Genomic DNA, 17,837 nt, shown 5'->3' on the forward strand with positions numbered 1-17,837 from the left:
AACGGAAATGGAGCTCTAGCCCCATCACAGAGCCAGAGGCCCAGCCTTTAGGCCTTGGTAACCCTGGTCTGTAAAGTCGGCTTGACAATGACACGTGATGTGAAGGACAGGACTCAAATGGGCATGTCCTGCAGTACATTGTGCCGTGTGGGATGTGACTACTCCTGTTACAATGCGGATGAAACCGAGCACTCCTCCCCGCCCCGCCCCCAGCACTCCTCCCCGCCCCGCCCCCAGCACTCCTCCCCGCCCCGCCCCCAGCACTCCTCTCCGCCCCGCCCCCAGCACTTTTCCCGCCCCCCAGCACTCCTCCCCGCCCTCCTCCCAGCACCCCCCACCCCCGCCCTCCATCCTTCTGTCAGGTCTACTGAGTCCATTTTCCTGCCCCTCTTTGCTCACTATTGCCTCCTGTTGAAGTGTCAGTGCCTGAGGGCCCGTGTCTCTCCTACATGGCAAGGCGCCTCGCACACTGAGAGGGCTCCGAAGGCATTTATTCCGGAAAATTGGTAAATTAGACAGCCAGTCATAGAAAAATACGCTTTTGAAGAAAAAAAAAAAGTCTACAATCTGAAGACTTGTCACATTGAACTGTGTGTAAAATGAGATTAGGCATAAAAATAAAATGGTTTGTCTGTGGGCTATGGCCGTACCTGTCGGGTTTGTACTTGAGTGCAGATGGACGCTAAAAGAGAAAGAAGAGACAAACACAGCTGGTTTTCAGGGTGGGGTGGTGGTGAGGGGCCGAAATGAAAGGTTTCTTTATTTTCACTGGTGTCTAGCGTGCTTATCTGTAAGTGTACTGCATGGGTGTGTAGTGCCCTGAGAGGCCAGAAGAGGGTGCCAGATTCCCTGGAATGGTCGTGAGGCGCCACGTGGGGGCAAACCCTTGTCCTCAGTAAGAGCTGAGCTGAGCCATCTCTCAAGCTTCGTGAGAAGCTCATTTGGCAGTACAAGCACTAGCCCAGCAGAGGGCGCTGTTACCTCTCTGACTCGTGGATGATCTCCAGGCTCCTGGAGCTACTAGGCTCCTTGACCATTATGTTTGTCTCCCAGCGCGGATCTCCGGATTCAAAGAGAAAGAGCTTGCCGGTATCAGTGCCAGCAATGACCTTGTCATCGGCCACCCAGGCGTGGGCTAGGTAGTTTGGGCATTCTCCCCTCTGGAAATTGGTTTGCTTTAGGGTTCCTTCAGCAAAACGGAGAAGCTTAAATATCCCATTTCCAGTGACACACATTTGAGTATTATCCTGGGGATTGATGCTAACCTGCAAAATGTCAGGAGATAAAAGAAGAAAAAAAGGCAAGATGAATCTTGCTACAAATGTTCCCCACTTCACCTGTTAATAACTCACTTTAGGTAAATCTTAATATCTTGTACATATCACAAAACCATGGAATTTTATACTATACTTAATAAAGAAAAAAGCCTATGTCTCTCAGATGAACTATCAGTCAACAACTTTTTTTTTTTTTGAGACATGGCTTCTCTGTGTAATAGCCCTGGCTGTCCTGGACTTGCTTTGTAGACCAGGTTAGCCTTGAACTCAGAGATCTTCCTGCCTCTGCCTGGGATTAAAGGCGTACACTTCCATGCCCAACTCAAAAATTTTTTTACAAAGTAGAGTAAACATTTTTTTTTTGTAGCCAAGGATGGCCTTAAATGGTTACTTTTCCTGCCTCAACTTCCTGAGTGCTGTTGATTACAGGCATGCAGCAACATGTCTCCTTGTTTGAGCAGAGCTATACTCTGAACCAGCGCAATGGAATGGAGTTTAGCTGGGAGCAGAGACATGGGGTTGAGCCGGTGCATGGAGGCCTGTCCGCAGGAAAGAAGACACATATCAGGAGGGGTAATGAGGTGTCCCACCAGATGAATTTCCTTTATCTGGAGCCATATCCCAACACACACTAGTGACAGCCTGCCATGCTCACTGGACAGAGAGCAACTTGGGGGCGTGTTGCTGCTGAGCCTCTGTGTCCCCAGAGCTAGGTTCATAGCGTGCATCTAGGCAGCACTCACTGATCACTGGATCCACTGTAGAGGAGGTGCCCTCTGTTCTCAGCAGGGCTCGCCACTGGGACACTATGGCCCGGCTGAGACAGTCTTCCCGTTCTCCCTGCCTTTGTGATTCTCTGACCACCATGCATCCGCCGTGAGGGCTCTGCTGGTGATGCCCAGGTTCGCACATCAGCCTCTGGGAGATGAGGGATGCGTGCCTGAGGCTCTGACGAGCGGGTGTCTCTGAGTATGGGCAGTCTTGACTTCTTGAAGTTGCAAATATGAGTGTAAAGTGCTGGACAAGGGTGACGGCAGAGAGATAAGACCTTGGGGCTCCCTGCCTAATCAGTCACTCTGCTTCCTAAAAGGTCTTCACTTAGTTTTTCAACCGCAATAGAAAATTCGGTTCTCCACACAACTGTCACTTCATTGGCAGTTTCCTACACATCCACCTTTTTGCTGGGCCTGTTGGCACCCACCTCTAATCCCAGCACTTGGGAGGCAGAGGAAGGCAAGACCGTGAATTTGTGGGTAGCCTGAGCTATGTGGTCATAACCTGTTTTTTTTCCCCTGAGATAGGGTTTCTCTGTGTAGCCTTGGCTGTCTAGAACTCCCTTTGTAGACCAGGCTGGCCTTGAACTCACATCGGTCCACCTGCCTCTGCCTCCTGAGTGCTGGGCTTACAGGCATGTGCCACCACACTCAGCTCAATAACCTGTTTTAAAACCAAAAATAAAATCCCTCCCAAACAAAATAAAACCCCCAAACCTACCACTTTATATACAAACGGTCCAGAACCAAGGAGAGTAAGTTTTAGTCAGCACAGCTGGGTCTAACCTGTGCCCCGACAGTGAGTAGTTCTGGGCCACAGGAAAGAAGACAGGTTTTGTCACCTGGGAACTAGCTGTCAGCTGGGAACTAGCTGGCTCTGCCTCTCACCACTTCTGCAGTCTTGGACGAGCTACTTAGCCTCACAGAGGCTCAGGACCCTCATCTCTAAGATGGGATGATGACCTCGTATAGCTTGTGTGGTTACTCTGAAGCTCAAATTTAAGATGCACGGGAGAGATGAGCACCGTGGCACAGAGCAAGCGCTGAGTCCACACGTCAGTGCTTACCGATTTACAGCGGGCGGGGCCCTTGTCACGCCTGAGGTACCTGATAGATGGGGTTGCTCTGAAGATCAGATCTCATGATGGCCATTACTTTCTGCTTTTCCCACATCCAGTAGACGAGGTTGGACTCTGGAGGCGACGTCTGTGTCAGCAGGTATTTAGAGTCTGGAGAAAAAGCCATGCTGACAAACTTTTGGACTTGGAACTCAAAAGTATTCAGGACCTTGCGCTTCCGGCAGGGGATGGACGACAGTTCATAAATGGTGATGGTGGGTCTGTCTTGCACGGTCTCGGAAATAGCGAGGTACCGCCGATTGGGACTGATGGACAAGGCCAGCATGCCTTGACTCTTGTCTGAGCCTGTAAAGGGAGGTAAAATGAGGGAGGGGGAAGCAATGCTTCCATCAAAGTCCAACCAGGCTTAGCAAGGGGCACCAGCAACAGAGAAAAGTGTACAAGTGTGCAAAGATCCGCCCTTGGCCACCCGTTAGTTTGACTGTATGGAGGTAATTGCAAAGATGCCTAGGGATGGGCACCTCACTAGGCTGAGCTGGGATGCTGAGGAACTTGTCCTGAATCAGGCCAGAGAGGATGGAGGAAGCGGCATGTGACAGGAAGGGCTTGAGTAATGCGTGGGGATAATAGAGGGTGCAGTGTGGTGGGAGGATCCCAAGGGTACAGATGGCTGGAGCATTGTGTGGGAGTCTGTGATGACCAGGGGTCACCCAACAAGGGTAGAATAAGGCCTGATCCTATGGGCCTTCGTGTCCTGAGAATGTAGCATTCGGTATTCTACTGTTGAGGCTGGATGCTGATTACGTGACTCCTCAGTCTGCCAGTTAGACAGATGCAGAAGTCTTTATGGTGAAGTTTTGTGCTTCCTTGGTAACCAGAGACACATGTGTACTATCTACCCCTTTCCTAGAATTTAGAGACAACAGTTGGGAATACAGCCAGCATCCTGATGCCATGCAGTAACAAGCATGAAACGAAAGCAGTGGTCAAAGTCTGAACACTCCATCCACTGCAGGCCCTAGCATGTGGGCCCCAGGTACTTTGCTTTCGTGGGTCTCTGCTTCATTTAAAATGATAAAACATAGGGCTGGTGACTTTTCCATAGGACCTGAGTTATGTTCCCAGCACCCACATTATGTGGCTCATCAACACCTATAACTCCAGCTCCGGGGGGATTCAAAGCCTCTGGCCTCCCCAGGTACCCACGTATTTTGTGCATATGTCTCCTGTGCACACACACATATACATAATTACAAGTAAAAATAAAATAAGTGATAAAAATAGGCCTGGTAAGATGGCTTGGTGGACCAGAGTGCTTTGCTGTCACGGCTGACGATCTACCAGGACCACATGACAAAAGGAACAAATTCCCACGAGTTGTCCTCTGACCTTCATGTGCATGCCATGGTGTGCAGGTGTACAAGCATGGACACACAGACACACAGACACACAGATACACACACACACACACATACACACACTGAATAAATAAATGTAATGTAATTGAATATATATAATATTTAATATACATACAGTCACGTATGTGATGGTTGCAAATCAATACTGCTATATTCATTTTATTCTGATATTAACACAGAATGAAATCTTTTCATGTGGGCCTTGGTCACTGAGCACAGGGTGCATCATCCATGGATGTTGGTCCCAGACAGGGAGATGGAGTGAGACAGGGGAAGATGCACTAGAAAGTTATATGGGAGTCCCTCTGTGATGGGCTCCAGGCTGTTGCTCTCTAAGAACCCAGGGAGGGATGCTGTCCTGCAGCACATCCACCCAGCACACTGGACTCCTGCAGGAAGCCTGGAGGGACAGCTCTGTCAGAGAAGATCAAGGCTTGGGTTGCCAAGAGCCTTGCACAAGGGTTTAGACTGCACCCGGGAGGCAACGGAAGCCACTGGGAACCTTCCTGAAGGGTCAGATGGATGTGACAGGAAGCTCTCCCTGGCAGCTGTGTGGATCTCCCTAGAGGCAGGGCGACTGCCTGGTCAGCAGGCGATGCGTAAAGTGGGAAGTGATGGTGGCAAAATGCTATGTGAAGGCAGCGGGGGACAGCGGGCATGTAATGAGGGTGGCTAGGGAAACGCTGAGAGATGGAACCAGCAGAATTCAGTGAGTGACTTGGGGAGAGGGGTGAATGACACTAGGTTTCTGGGTCCTGTGCCTGGGAGAAGTGGGGCACCAGGGGTGGGGTACAGACTGACAGAGTGCCTCTGTTGGAATTTGCTTAAAATGGTCCCTCTAAATCACTGAACTTTAATTACGTGAATTTGTTTCTAGTTTTTAATGATTTGACCGACTTCATTTAAGTCTCCAATCTATCTTGGGTCCACGCTGCTAAAGGATAATTAGTGAGACTCTGGAGTCTGAGAGACGGCTCTGAGGTGAGAGTGTGCCCTGCTTTTCCAGAGGACCCGGGTTCGATTCCCAGTACCTGAGTTGGGAGGCTCAAACTGCCTGTAACTTCAGCTCCAGGGGATCTGATGTACTCTTCTAGCCTCTGCAGGCATCTGTGCTCATACACACACACACACACACACACACACACACACACACACACACACGTACACACATGTACACACACACGTACACACACACGTAAACACATGTACACACACACACACGTACACACATGTACATACACACACACACACACACACACACTTTTTTTAAAAAGAAAAGAAGACTCTAAACGGCCTCCCAAGTCCACACTGACTCTAACGTTACTTCTAGGCTATATTAAAGTTACATATTTATATACACATTTACTGGTCTTCTGTGCTATTTATGCTTGGGCCTCATTGCTTTTGTAATAATGTCTTTAACACAGGTTTGAATATCCAGCAAGGGAAAAAACACGAGGAAAGAGGAAACAATGAAACAATTTTGGATGTACACTGTGCACTCCAAGCTGTGAACATCTGGGGTAGAATGCTGTAGGAGTTGACTAAGATTCTCAAGCCGGGGGCGGAGGCTGGGACTGACGGCAGGATGGGCAGGAAACGGCAGAGTGAGAAGGTAAAGCTGGGAGTGTGGTGGTGCCTACGGGAGGCAAAGGGAAAGGGCTCACTCCTGTGCTCGCTCTCTGCCAGGCTGTGCTGTGTGTGAAGCGGTTGTCTCACTCGCTGATAGAAGCCTGCGAGCTGAAAAGCGTGCTGGTCTCTGCTACAGCCCAGAGCTTGTGTGTGTGTGTGGGGGGGGCAGGGACCATGACTTTCTTGCTCATTCATCCACTTGTTCATTTACCAGGCACTGGCTACCTGGCAGGTGCGTAGTGTAGCCATGCCCTGTGCAAGAACAGGCATGTTGAGAACAGTGTCCGTGAGTGAGTTGTGCCAAAACTGTGGTGTGGACTTAAAGCGAGTCGCCCACAGCATCACCAGGCATACAACCCTCTGGGACCATTGTAAACACAGTCATTGATAGTGATATTTCCATGTGGTCCATGACTGGATTTCTTAACTGATTTTAGTTTCCCGGACACTTTGACATTGCTTTTAGTGCAGTTAAGTCAGTTATTCTTGAACTAGCTTCATCTCTCCTATAAGAGCGTGGCCCGCCCTCTTCGGCTGCATCTTCTTGGTCCCTCTTCTTTACTTAATTCCTCAGCTCCTTGCTTTAAACGGAGGAGGATCCCAGAGCTAACGGAAGCTCCACCAGCTCAGGCGCTTTGCATTTCTCCCTCTGCCCAGATTCCTTTCCCTGAGCCTGGGAACCCAAACTGCCCCTGTATGTTCCATTTAGATGCTTCCGTGTGTCTCCGGCAGATGTGTCTCCTCCCTCTGCCTTTTCTGCCTCAGCCAACAGCAGCTCTGTCATTCTGAGTGTTCGTGTTTAACCACTGTGCTTCTGTGTCTGTTTTTGTGGAAACTGGTCTGTTTATGTGCCTGCCTCCAAAACGGACCCCAGACTCATCTCCACCATCCCCAGGGACTGTCCCCACCCTGCCTTACACGCCTCATCCCCTTACATGATAATATCAGGGCTCCCTGTGACCCTTGTTCTTCCTTAAGGACCCCCGCCCTGCCCCCCGCCCCCCGGAGTAGCCAGTGTGAACTCAGAATGGTCAGCTTCGGTTGTGCTGCTCTGCCGAGCGCCACCATGGCTTCTGGTCACATGGTCACATGCCTGCGTAGAGCTGTTGCCTGTGTCATTGTCTTGCCTCGTCTCTTGCTCCCTACTTCAGCTTTCCCTCCACCCCAACTGTGCCTGGCCCCTTTGAGATTCCTCTAACACACTCATCCCCATTCTAAGATGCCATCCTATTTTACCCATCCCCCCTCTCATATCCGCATGACCAGCTCCTCACCACCAAAAGTCCCTTCCTCAGCAAACCAACACCAGTGTCCTGTCCACTGTCTGAGAGCTCACGGCCCCTCAAAGTTCAGCCTGTTTCCTCCTCGCTAACATCTCCATTACACTTGTTGCTCTCCCCCAGTGTAATAGAGGCACCCGGAAGAGAAGTGTGTAAGTGTGCATGCGTGTGCGTGTGTGTTAGGAAGTGCCTAATACATTTTTGTTGATTGAACAAATGATAATGTCTGAGCCTCATTATTATTTGGTGGCCACAGCAAGCTGGACATCAGCTCAATTTCACAGACGAGGACACTGTGAGCTTAGAAGATGGAAAAGACAGGTCAAATTCAGATCTTTCAAGTTCATGACCTTTTACTTTTTTTTTCCTTCTTTCTTTTGGTTTTTTAGAGACAGGGTTTCTCTATATATGCCTGGCTGTCTCTGTAGACCAGATTGGCCTCAAACTCAAAAGAAATCCCCCTGCCTCTGCCTCCTGAGTACTGGGATTAAAGGCGTGCACCATCACCACCCTGCAGACCTTTTTATTTTTCATTTCACCAGTAATGGTCTGAGAACTGGCCACCAAAGAACCTGCATTTTAGAGCGGTTCTTTCCTGGCTGTAGTTCTCACCAGGAGATAAAATTCAGAACACCCAGACCTCTGAATTGCCTTTCCTAGATTATGTCCTGGATGCCCAGGCCCCTGGAATGCTATGCCCAGCTGGTCCAGAGCTAACTGGCACCAGCACCAGCACCAGCACCAGCACCAGCACCATTTTTGTCCTTGTCTGTCTTTGCCCTTGGCCTGGGCTTGAAGGATGTTCAAAAAGTGACTGGTTTACGGGATGTGTGGGAAGACCTTGAACGTGTGCCTGGGATGATTCTCACATGTAGGTGAGGCTCTTGGAAATGCAAGATAAAGCTCCAAGAAGAGTTAGAGCCACTGAAGAGAAAATTGTTAAAGTTATCTCAAAGCACTGCAAGACACTTGAGATCCCAGAGAACCCTTAAGTGAATGAGAAACAAGAACACACACACACACACACACACACACACACACACACACACACACACACGAGAGGGGGCCAGCATGTATGAGTGTGTGTGTGTGCAACACATCCAGAGGCAGGGAAGACATTCCAGATATCCAGCGAAAGATTGTGTACCCATAGAAATAAGATCCCAGTTTCTAATTCCTTAACCACTCTAACAAAGATGAGGCCAAAAGACAATGGGATAGAACCTGTATCCAAAAATTTCTATACCCAGTCAAACTATCTTGCTTAAATGAAGATGAAATAAAGCGTTCTCAAACAAGCAAAACTTGGAGACTTGAGCACTAGGTCTCACTACTAAATGTAAAAGGAAAAAGACCCCAGCTGGATTGTATTAATTGTAACAAGCAAAAATAGCAGAGTCTGGTAAAAATGACAGAAAGTATGCATAAATATTGTCTGAATAAAATGATGGCTTAGTGTTAGTAAGTCATATATAAAGATCTATATTAAATACAGAAACTATATGCTAGGAAACCCATTGTCTGTTCCCTGAGAGCAAAGGCATGAAAAATGGGGGAAAATAATTTGTTTTAACCTGATATAGAACATTGACATTTGTTCATAGCAAATATCCTTTATAAGGAAATATTAATAGATTCTTTTTATGGCCAGAAACAGGAAGACTATGAACATTTTCATTGCTTCTATTCAACTCTTACGTGAGTTGAGCTTCCCAGTATAGTGACACAATATAAAGAAACCATTATGATTGTTAGATGTGACTGTCTATGTAGGACACCCCAAAAAATTTACACAAAAGTTATTAGAATTAATAATAGTCCAGCAAATATTCTGGACATAAAAGCTAATAAATTACAGTCAATTTCCCTCTGTCTCTCTCTCTCTCTCTCTCTCTCTCTCTCTCTCTCTCTCTCTCTCTCTCAGCAGTGGCACACTTGTGGAGGTCAAAAGACACTGTGAGTGTGGGTCTTCCACCTTGTTTGAGGCAGGGTCCCTTTGCTGTTCACTGCTGTGCATATCATGCTAGCTGGCCCACAGGTTTCTGTGGAGTCTCCTTTGTCTATCTTCCGTCTTTCCACAGAAGCAATGGGATTACAGATGTGTGCTATCACTTCTGACTTTCTGTGGGTTCAAATTCAGGTCCTCATGAATGCCTGGACGGTGCTTTACCCACTTAGCCACGGCCCCACCCCTCAGCTATAGTTAATACACACAATTTATTCTTACAGAATATTTACATGGTGTCTGATGACTTTTACTTCATTAAAACTGTTCATCCATGGATACCACAAGCAAGAAAAAAGCACAGGCTGCAGAAAAGAACTTTTTTTTTTTTTAACTTTTTTGGGGTTTGTTTTGTTTTCCATTTTTTTGAGACAGGGTTTCTCTGTGTATCCCTGGCTGTTTTGGAACTCTCTGCAGAACAGGCTGGCCTTGAACTCAGAGATCTACCTGCCTTTGCCTCTGCTAATTATTTCAAACACATATACCTGACAATGATTAGTATATGGAATATATGAAGGGTGTTTATAACTCAGTAAGAGAGTTACCCTATAGAACAAAACCTTATAAAAGTAATAGAAAAATTGGTAAAAGGCATTTAACATAAACCTAAATAGGAAAAGATACTCACCTTAATTAGTAATGCAGATGTGCATGCTAACACAACAAGATCTCTTTTTTGGATTACTAGAATCACACAAAAAATTTAGAAAGTCAAACAACACCAAGGGTTGGTGAGGATGGGGTTATAGAGACCCTTATGTATTGCCAGTGGGAATTTATAAACCAATTTCTCAGAAATTTTAGTTCTGGGAGCATGTCCTGGGAAATCTTTGCAGACATGTGTGAATGTAAGAGTGGCTGTGGTGGAGTGTTTCTATAGCAACTAATTGTTCTTTTCCACATGCCCCTCAAATCTAGAATGGATGAACAGTGTGTGTGTGTGTGTGTGTGTGTGTGTGTGTGTGTGTGTGTGTGTTCCTGGACTGGAGTGCCATACTACAAGAAGATGGACTCAGCTATGGGTCATGCAGCTGGGCAGAAGATGCCAGCAACAGAGCAAACAGACTGTGATTCCACTTATATAAGATGGGAAAACTGTGGAAACTAAAGAATACCTTCTATAAGGTCACACAGATGTGTGGCAAAACTCTAAGACCTGAGATGGGCTGGTTGGGCTGGGGTAGGTTGAGAGAAAAGCAATGAAGAAGCCCTGGAACTGGCTGATCCCGGGTGTCTGGGTGCACACATGTAACAGCAATCCATTAATGATTATATACGTGTGGTGTGGCCTTTTATATATGCACACGAAGCAATGAAAATGGCCAATGCCAAAACAAGTGGGAGAATTGTCACGAATATCATTGCCTGGACCAATGTGAACAAAAACAAAACAAAACAGGGGCAGGGTCTAAGGAAGGTTATTTGTGACTTAGGATAAAATTTCCAATGTCTCCACCATACAAGGGTTCAGTGAAGGTGGTGCACCCTCAAAACTGTTAGGCTCAAAGAGAGGTTCTCGTGAGGACAAACCCAACTGCTGGAGAATACAAGAAAAACACTGTTTAAAGTACCTCTTCTATGAAGTCACAGCAAAAAAAGTACTTTAAAAATTAGCATTATTTTGCATCATTTTGGCCATATATGTCAGGTTGATAATTCAACAGTGCAAATTGACATTTATTTTTGTCTATATTTGTAAAACAACACGAATATCCCAGTTGACAAAAAGAAAAAAGAAAAGACCTTCCCAATCGTTGAGATTGTGTGGTTCTGTGTAGCACATGTCTTTAATGTATGTCAGGATGAGAAGGATTTTATTTTATTTTATTTTTACCTGGAATGAATCTTTGCCATTTCTGATCCAGATTGTACTTCACACAGTGATTTCCTGAAGGAAATATAATGATTTGTTCATCGAAGAAGAAGATATTGTTGGCCACGTGAGACCGAAAACCAAAAACATGCAGCGACTGAGCTACTACAGTGGACATGGTACCTGTCAAAGAGTGCTGCTGAAGCAGCAAGCAGGTCAAAGTTGAGACCACCTGGCATTGCAGCGCCCCGCCCCGCCCCGCCCCGCCCCTGGGCCCGCCCCTCCCTGGCTCCGCCTCACCTCTCCACTGCCCCGCCCCCAGACCCTTAACCCCACCCCCGCGGTTCCTTCCTTGCTTTGCCTTCCTCCCATGCTTCCAGGCCCTTAAGACGACTCCAGAGAAACCCCTCACCTATCGCCTCACGGCTCTAGAACACGCAGGGCTCCGCGGGTGCTCTCCGTAAAGATCCGGAGCAACTCGGACACGCCCAAACGCCAGAGCGGTTCCTATAGCAACGAGAAACCGGAAGTTCGGCTCTGCACTCGGAAGCGGAAGTCCGTGTGGAAGAGCCAGAGGTGAGTGGCAGAGTTGCTTGCGCTGCTGCAGCTTGCGGGCACGTGGAGTGGCGGCCGAACCACGCCGGGCGAGAGGCCGGGAGATGGACACCCCTCCGCTCTCAGACTCGGACTCGGAGTCGGAAGAGTCCCTGGTCTCAGACCGGGAGGTAGGCAGCAGCGGAGCTCACGGGGCCGGGGATGGGCCGGGGACTCTGCGGGACTGACGCTCCCGATCTGTAGTTGCAGGATGCGTTTTCCCGCGGTCTCCTGAAGCCAGGCCTCAACGTGGTGCTAGAGAAGCCGAAGAAGGCGGTGAATGACGTGGTGAGCTCGCGCGCGGATCAGGGTCTTTGGGATGGGCTGCGCACCGGCGCTGTGCTACTTGGGAGACTCTTGTGGGAAAGACGCACCCTGCGCCTTGATCGCACAGGTCGGGCTTCCTGTGCGGATATTGGGGTTTAGCACTTTGGGCTTGAGAGAGACGAACTCCGGGTTCTCATGAGCGCCGTGTCTGACTTTACCTAGAATGGCCTGAAGCAGTGTTTGGCTGAATTCAAACGGGATCTGGAGTGGGTTGAAAGGCTCGATGTGACCCTGGGTCCAGTGCCGGGGGAAGTCGGCGAAACTCAGTCAACACCCCAGAACAAGGACCAGAAGAAAGGTGTTAATCCGGAAGACGACTTCCAGAGGGAAATGAGTTTGTATGTTGGTTGTGGGTCCTCCCATAGAGAGTCACAGAGAGGGGGACGCAGTGTGCCAGCACCCTTAGAGGCACCGAGGAGTTGGCACTAGCCTGAGAGTGGAGCTAAGGGCTTCCTCCTGGGAGAAAAATAGGTTCTTGGCATCATATAACCAGCGCCCTGCTTGAGAGATGTTTCAGAATAATTCGTCTGAAGTTTGTGTGGATGCATCCAATCAGAGAAGACTTTGCCTAGACATTTTTTTTTTTTCGAGACAGGGTTTCTCTGTGAAGCCTTGGCTGCCCTGGACTCACAGCGATCCGCCTACCTCAGCCTCCTGAGTGCTGGCATTAAAGGCGTGCACCACCACCACCCTGCTTGCCTAGGCAATGTTTGAGTGGATTTTCTGTAATTGAGAAAGTAGTTCGTGTTTTGACAGCACCTTTAATAAGCTCATTGTTTGAAACTGCTGATTTACTCTTAGAAGTATTTTCCCTTTATAAAAGTAAACGTCAAGTGGGATTTCTGTTATATGTGAAATTAGTGGAGTTTGATTGCAGTTTTTGTTTACTTGTTTTGTCTCGCCAGTGATGGCGGGATGTTGCTACTCTTGAGTTTAATTAACTTCTGAAAGGCAGTGGGAAGAAACGGACGGAATGCCTTTCTCCTCTCCTCATGTCACCCTGTCCTGTGATTTCAGCTACCGCCAGGCACAGGCTGCAGTGCTTGCTGTATTACCCCGGCTCCACCAGCTCCAAGTCCCCACAAAGCGGCCCACGGATTATTTTGCAGAGATGGCCAAGTCTGATCAGCAGATGCAAAAGGTGAGAGACAGGCACGTTTTTCCTCTGGAAAGCCAAGGCTTCACCTGAGAGTGTACCCATTCAGCTGGCCCGTTTCCTGTGGTCATATTTGTGCTGGTTGTAATCAGTCTTTTTCTGTAGGACCTCTCTGTGTCGGAGGCATGCCAGAAGCCTAGGTGAAACAGAGTAGGGCTGGAGGAAGTGTGGTCCCTGTAATAAGGCTCGCATGTTTCCTTCCTGGCGTCAGTGGCATGGTGTATAGACACAACAGTCTTGTGGTCCTGGGTCCAGAAATATGAATGCTCCTGCCTGTAGAGAAGCTTTTGTCCTCTGGGCCTCTGTCTTCTAGAAACTGAACTGTTGATTATTTGGCTCAGATACGGTATAACTTAGGGTTCGGAGGACTTGATCTTCATGTCCTGTCAGGAGGAAGAAACTTCTTGGCATCACATCCAGGATGTATTTAAATTTCCCTTTTGGTCTCAGTCTTCATCATAGAGAATTGGAGATGGTACCCCAGGAAGCTAATCAGGGACATGCACAGATACAGCTGACAGTCGCACTGATAACTCCTTCCACTTTGGGTAAAATGTATGTGTGTGTGATGGAAGAGGCAAGGTATGAGTGTGCATAGGTGGCCCATAAGAAGAGAGCACGGAAGTGTAGCATTGATCTGTGAACAGCTCTGGGGAGAAGCAGGTCTTATCTGACAGGCAGGCAGCTCCATGTGAGGGAACAAGCATGCTCGGAGAGGCAGGGCCGCTTGTGAGCTCTGGCTGCGCACTGGCACTTTTGGTACCTGGCTGAAGGCTCAGCTTTGGGGTTCTGTTGTCCTTATGTGGAAAAGTAGGAAAGTATATGAGTTCCACGGTGTTGAGGGTTAATGGGACACCGGATCCCTGTTCTAGTATGCTCCAAATACTACCTGCGTTTTAGATCCGACAGAAGCTGCAGACCAAACAGGCTGCCATGGAGAAATCTGAAAAGGCCAAGCAACTTCGAGCGCTTAGGAAATACGGAAAGAAGGTGAGGAGAACACCTGCACGGAATAGGACTAGGCCGGGAAGGCCAGGCCAGGTCACTGTGGTGTGATTTGGTTCTTGCCCTGTGTGCGTCTGGTCCTGCGGGTCTTACCTCTTGGTGACGTGTGTCTGCCGGTACCCCTGAGCACAGGTTCACTAGGCACCATGGGACACCATGGCGGCGCACCCAACATAGCATGGTAGCAGCAGCTGAGCTGGTAGTCTCTGGAGTCATGGTCTGGGATATGCGACTGACTCTGTGCCTGTCTCCCAGGTGCAAACTGAGGTCCTTCAGAAGAGGCAGAAGGAGAAAGCACATATGATGAACGCCATCAAGAAGTACCAGAAAGGTCCGTGTGTCTGTCGGCTAAGGGGGTCCTGGGTGTCCGCATCTTAGAACTAAGGGAGCCCTATAGTGCTTTGTAGTCATCTTGGTTTTAGTCTTCTGGGCTTAGGTTTGGGAACAAGATGCGCTTCTTAAGGTCCATTAGGGAGTAGCAGCCATGTCTTGACCATCCCTGGAAACACAGTGGTGCTGACGGAAATGCTTCTCCCTGCACAGGCTTCTCTGATAAGCTGGATTTCCTTGAGGGCGATCAGAAGCCTGTGGAACGCCGTGCAAAGGCAGGAGCTAAAGGCCAGCAGATGAATAAAGGGTAAGTAAGGGTTTCAGTTTGCTTTTGTCTTGTGATATGTCGGGCTTGTGATGGCCCACAGTCAGTCCAGTGAGGGAGCTAGCTCCCCAGGGAAGGCCTCCAGTGTAAAGTACTGCTGCTCATGGGGCAGATACTTTGATACTATTAGGTGGCCCATGGCCATCGCAATGCTTGAAGGTGGAAATTGGTTCCTGGATCATTTGAAATAAGTGTCAAATGACTGTTTTCTCCGTGACCCTCAGAGTGGTAGTGGGGAGTCCAGCCCGAGGAGTTAAATCCAGGTCCAGCCACTCATCCTCAAAATGGCAGTGGCTTGTGCTTCAGCGCTGTGAACATTGAAAGGGAGTGGGGGCAGGTGGGGGTAGGGTGGAGGTGGGGGAGGGCTCAGTGGTGGACACTGGCCTTTGGGCTGGTGATTTGTAGGTATACCAGGGCGGTAGTGTGGAAGCACACTTTGAAGTCCCGCCACAGTCTGGGGATGGCATCATGGCAGACCATCCCACCTGAGCCTAATATGAAGGGCATGAACATCTGAGCAGGAACGTGCCAGAGAAGAAAGATCTGGATGAACTCCTTGTGGAACCTGTGCTTGCCCTCACAAGAAACACCATGAGGCCAGGGTTTAGGGTCCTTCATCTTGTTGGCATTAGGGGGACAGGCACTGGCTTGACTCAGTTACAAGCAGGTCATGTTCCTGTTCTGAGATGGTAGTCTCCGCTTCCACAGACACCCCCTGAGCAAGGGCAGCGCCTCACAAGTGCCGTGCACAGGGAAGGAAGGCGGGGTGAGGGTGGGTGCTGGGCTGACCCTTCCTAAAGAACTGGAACCAGTCTGGGAGGGGCAGTGGCATGGTTTGGCCAGGCAGGATCTGACAGGTTCTTAAAGTTTGTTACATTTGAATGACAGCTGTGGTTTTATCCTTGAGAGGAATGGAGGCAAGTGAGGCTGACGAGCAGGACTGAGTTAGGGGACGGCAGTGGAAGCAGGAAGCTGCGGTGTGTATAGGTCGTCTCTGCTTTTCCTGTTAGTTTTCCTTCTCTGCAGTTACTTCATGAGTTGATGAATTTGCCTGGGTGGTTTGTAGAGTAAAGATGTGGGGCCAAGGAGAGGCCTGCAGCATTTCCTCCAGAATGGGCCTGTGGCTGTCACCAGACACAAGGCCCGTCGGGTTTACAGCGCACTAACCCATGAGGCCACCTTTTCCAGGCCTAACGCCAAACGAAGGTACAAAAACCAGAAGTTTGGTTTTGGTGGAAAGAAGAAAGGCTCCAAATGGAACACTCGCGAGAGCTACGACGACGTCTCCAGCTTCCGAGCCAAGGTGGCTCATGGCAAGGGCCCCAAGAGGCCTGGGAAGAAAGGGGCAAATGTAAGTGCAGGGTCCAGGCTGGGGCCTGTTCAGTCGCTTCCCAACCCCATTCCTACTCCCCTTGGTGCCTTCTCATCCTGGCACAGAAGGCCAAGCGCTGTTTGACTACATACGGGTTTCTTTTGTTTGTGTGTTTGTGCAGAAGAGACCCGGAAAACGAACAAGACAGAAAATGAAGAGCAAAGCCCACTGAACAGCGTCATCTTCTATAAAGAACCAAGAAAAAGGAGGATGTACAGACTATAGCACATTCAGAGCTTTTGTCTTGCTTTTTGTAGAGAATTATTTTAATAAATTAATGATACTCTTGGATCAAAAATAGACTTTTTAAAAGATTGAGAAGTTTGCACATTTGGCAATATTGTGCTGCTGGTCAGTGGTGGTGCACGCCTTTAATCCCAGCACCTGCGAGGCGGAGGCAAGTGTTCTCTGTTGAGTTCGAGGCCAGCCTGGTCAACAAAGTGAGTCCAGGACAGCCGAGGCTACACAGAGAAACCCTGTCTTTTGGTAGCTGCAGATTGAACCTCACCTCCTCACTTTAACTTGTCCTTCTAAACCGTCCTTTCACAGGAGTCTGACCTGTCACAGCCAGTCCCTGGGAAGGTATATTGCGATCAGGTTGCCTCTCGCATAGCCGCTGGCGTTTTCTCACTTCCCCACTTGCCCAGTCTTCCTTCTGTTCTTAGTTTTCTCTCTGTCTGGTTTTCTGTCTTAGAGTTTTCCTATGACAGCCCAGATCTCCCATAACTTGGTTTCTGTTTTAGGCTACCTAGATTGGTCACATTGCTCCCCAGGGCCTGGTATTTTCCTGGCTTGCTTTAGACTTTTCTTGTGTTCCATTGTTTAGTAAGCAAACAGATAAACTTCATACCTTCCGTTTCTGAAATGGCCTTTAATTTGACTGTTGAGAATTGTTCCGTAAGATGGTAAGGGGTCCAGCCCCGTCCTGGAGCCTCCTGTTGCCATGAGGAATGGGGTGTCTCCCTCCCCTCTTCCCTCTCAAAGCTCCTCTGACATGGGAGGCCTCTGGCACCCTGCTTTCTAGGCTTTTTAGAAAGATTTCGGCTTAAAAAAATTTTTTGTTGTGTTTTTGTTTTTTGAGACAGTTTCTCTGTGTAGCCCTAGCTGTCCTGGAACTCAGTCTGTAGACCAGGGATGTCAACAGACATTTTCCAGCCTCTGCCTCCTGAGTGCTGGGATTAAAGGCGTGCACCACCACACCTGGCAGATTCAGGCTTTCCCTTTTTTTTTTTTTTTTTGAAAATTCTGCCTGGCAACCACTCCTTGCCATTTTATCATCCCTGGAACTCATGCTTTTCCACAGTTATAATGCCCTAGTGTTTTGGTGATGGAAATAGTAAGTTTTGAGAATATTTTCTTCTCTCCCCTTCATCCTGTTTGAACCATTTCCTTCCTTGCACATTTGGCTTCAATTTACATTTTGTTTTGAGGTGTTCTCAAACTGTAGCCCA

General features: G+C 48.5%; 2 protein-coding genes across 6 annotated transcripts in view; one reads left to right on the forward strand and one right to left on the reverse strand.

Moving 5' to 3' along the window:
* CFAP57 (cilia and flagella associated protein 57) overlaps positions 1 to 11,820 on the reverse strand; it is a 76,034-nt gene extending 64,214 nt beyond the window's left edge. For 3 of the 5 annotated variants that reach the window (XM_084787401.1, XM_084787397.1, XM_084787400.1), the window contains exons 1-4: positions 11,690 to 11,820; positions 11,299 to 11,476; positions 3,158 to 3,474; positions 982 to 1,265 (exon numbers count right to left, since the gene is read on the reverse strand). In XM_084787401.1, the coding sequence (XP_084643527.1) occupies positions 982 to 1,265; positions 3,158 to 3,474; positions 11,299 to 11,455 (758 nt within the window). In that variant the 5' untranslated portion in view covers positions 11,456 to 11,476; positions 11,690 to 11,820. The remainder of the gene's footprint in view (positions 1 to 981; positions 1,266 to 3,157; positions 3,475 to 11,298; positions 11,477 to 11,689) is intronic. The other 2 variants (XM_084787398.1, XM_084787399.1) reach the window with 2 other exon arrangements.
* On the forward strand, positions 11,816 to 16,684 carry EBNA1BP2 (EBNA1 binding protein 2). The gene is made up of 9 exons (XM_084787411.1): positions 11,816 to 12,002; positions 12,076 to 12,159; positions 12,361 to 12,536; positions 13,216 to 13,339; positions 14,255 to 14,344; positions 14,615 to 14,690; positions 14,903 to 14,996; positions 16,203 to 16,365; positions 16,508 to 16,684. Exons 1-9 carry the CDS (start codon positions 11,937 to 11,939, stop codon positions 16,556 to 16,558), a joined length of 924 nt encoding a protein of 307 aa, XP_084643537.1. The 5' UTR covers positions 11,816 to 11,936; the 3' UTR covers positions 16,559 to 16,684.
* Positions 16,685 to 17,837: the final 1,153 nt, after the last annotated feature.

This window comes from Acomys minous (genome assembly GCF_964271855.1).
Source record: "Acomys minous genome assembly, chromosome: 6".
In the NCBI taxonomy this organism is placed as follows: Eukaryota; Metazoa; Chordata; class Mammalia; order Rodentia; family Muridae; genus Acomys; species Acomys minous.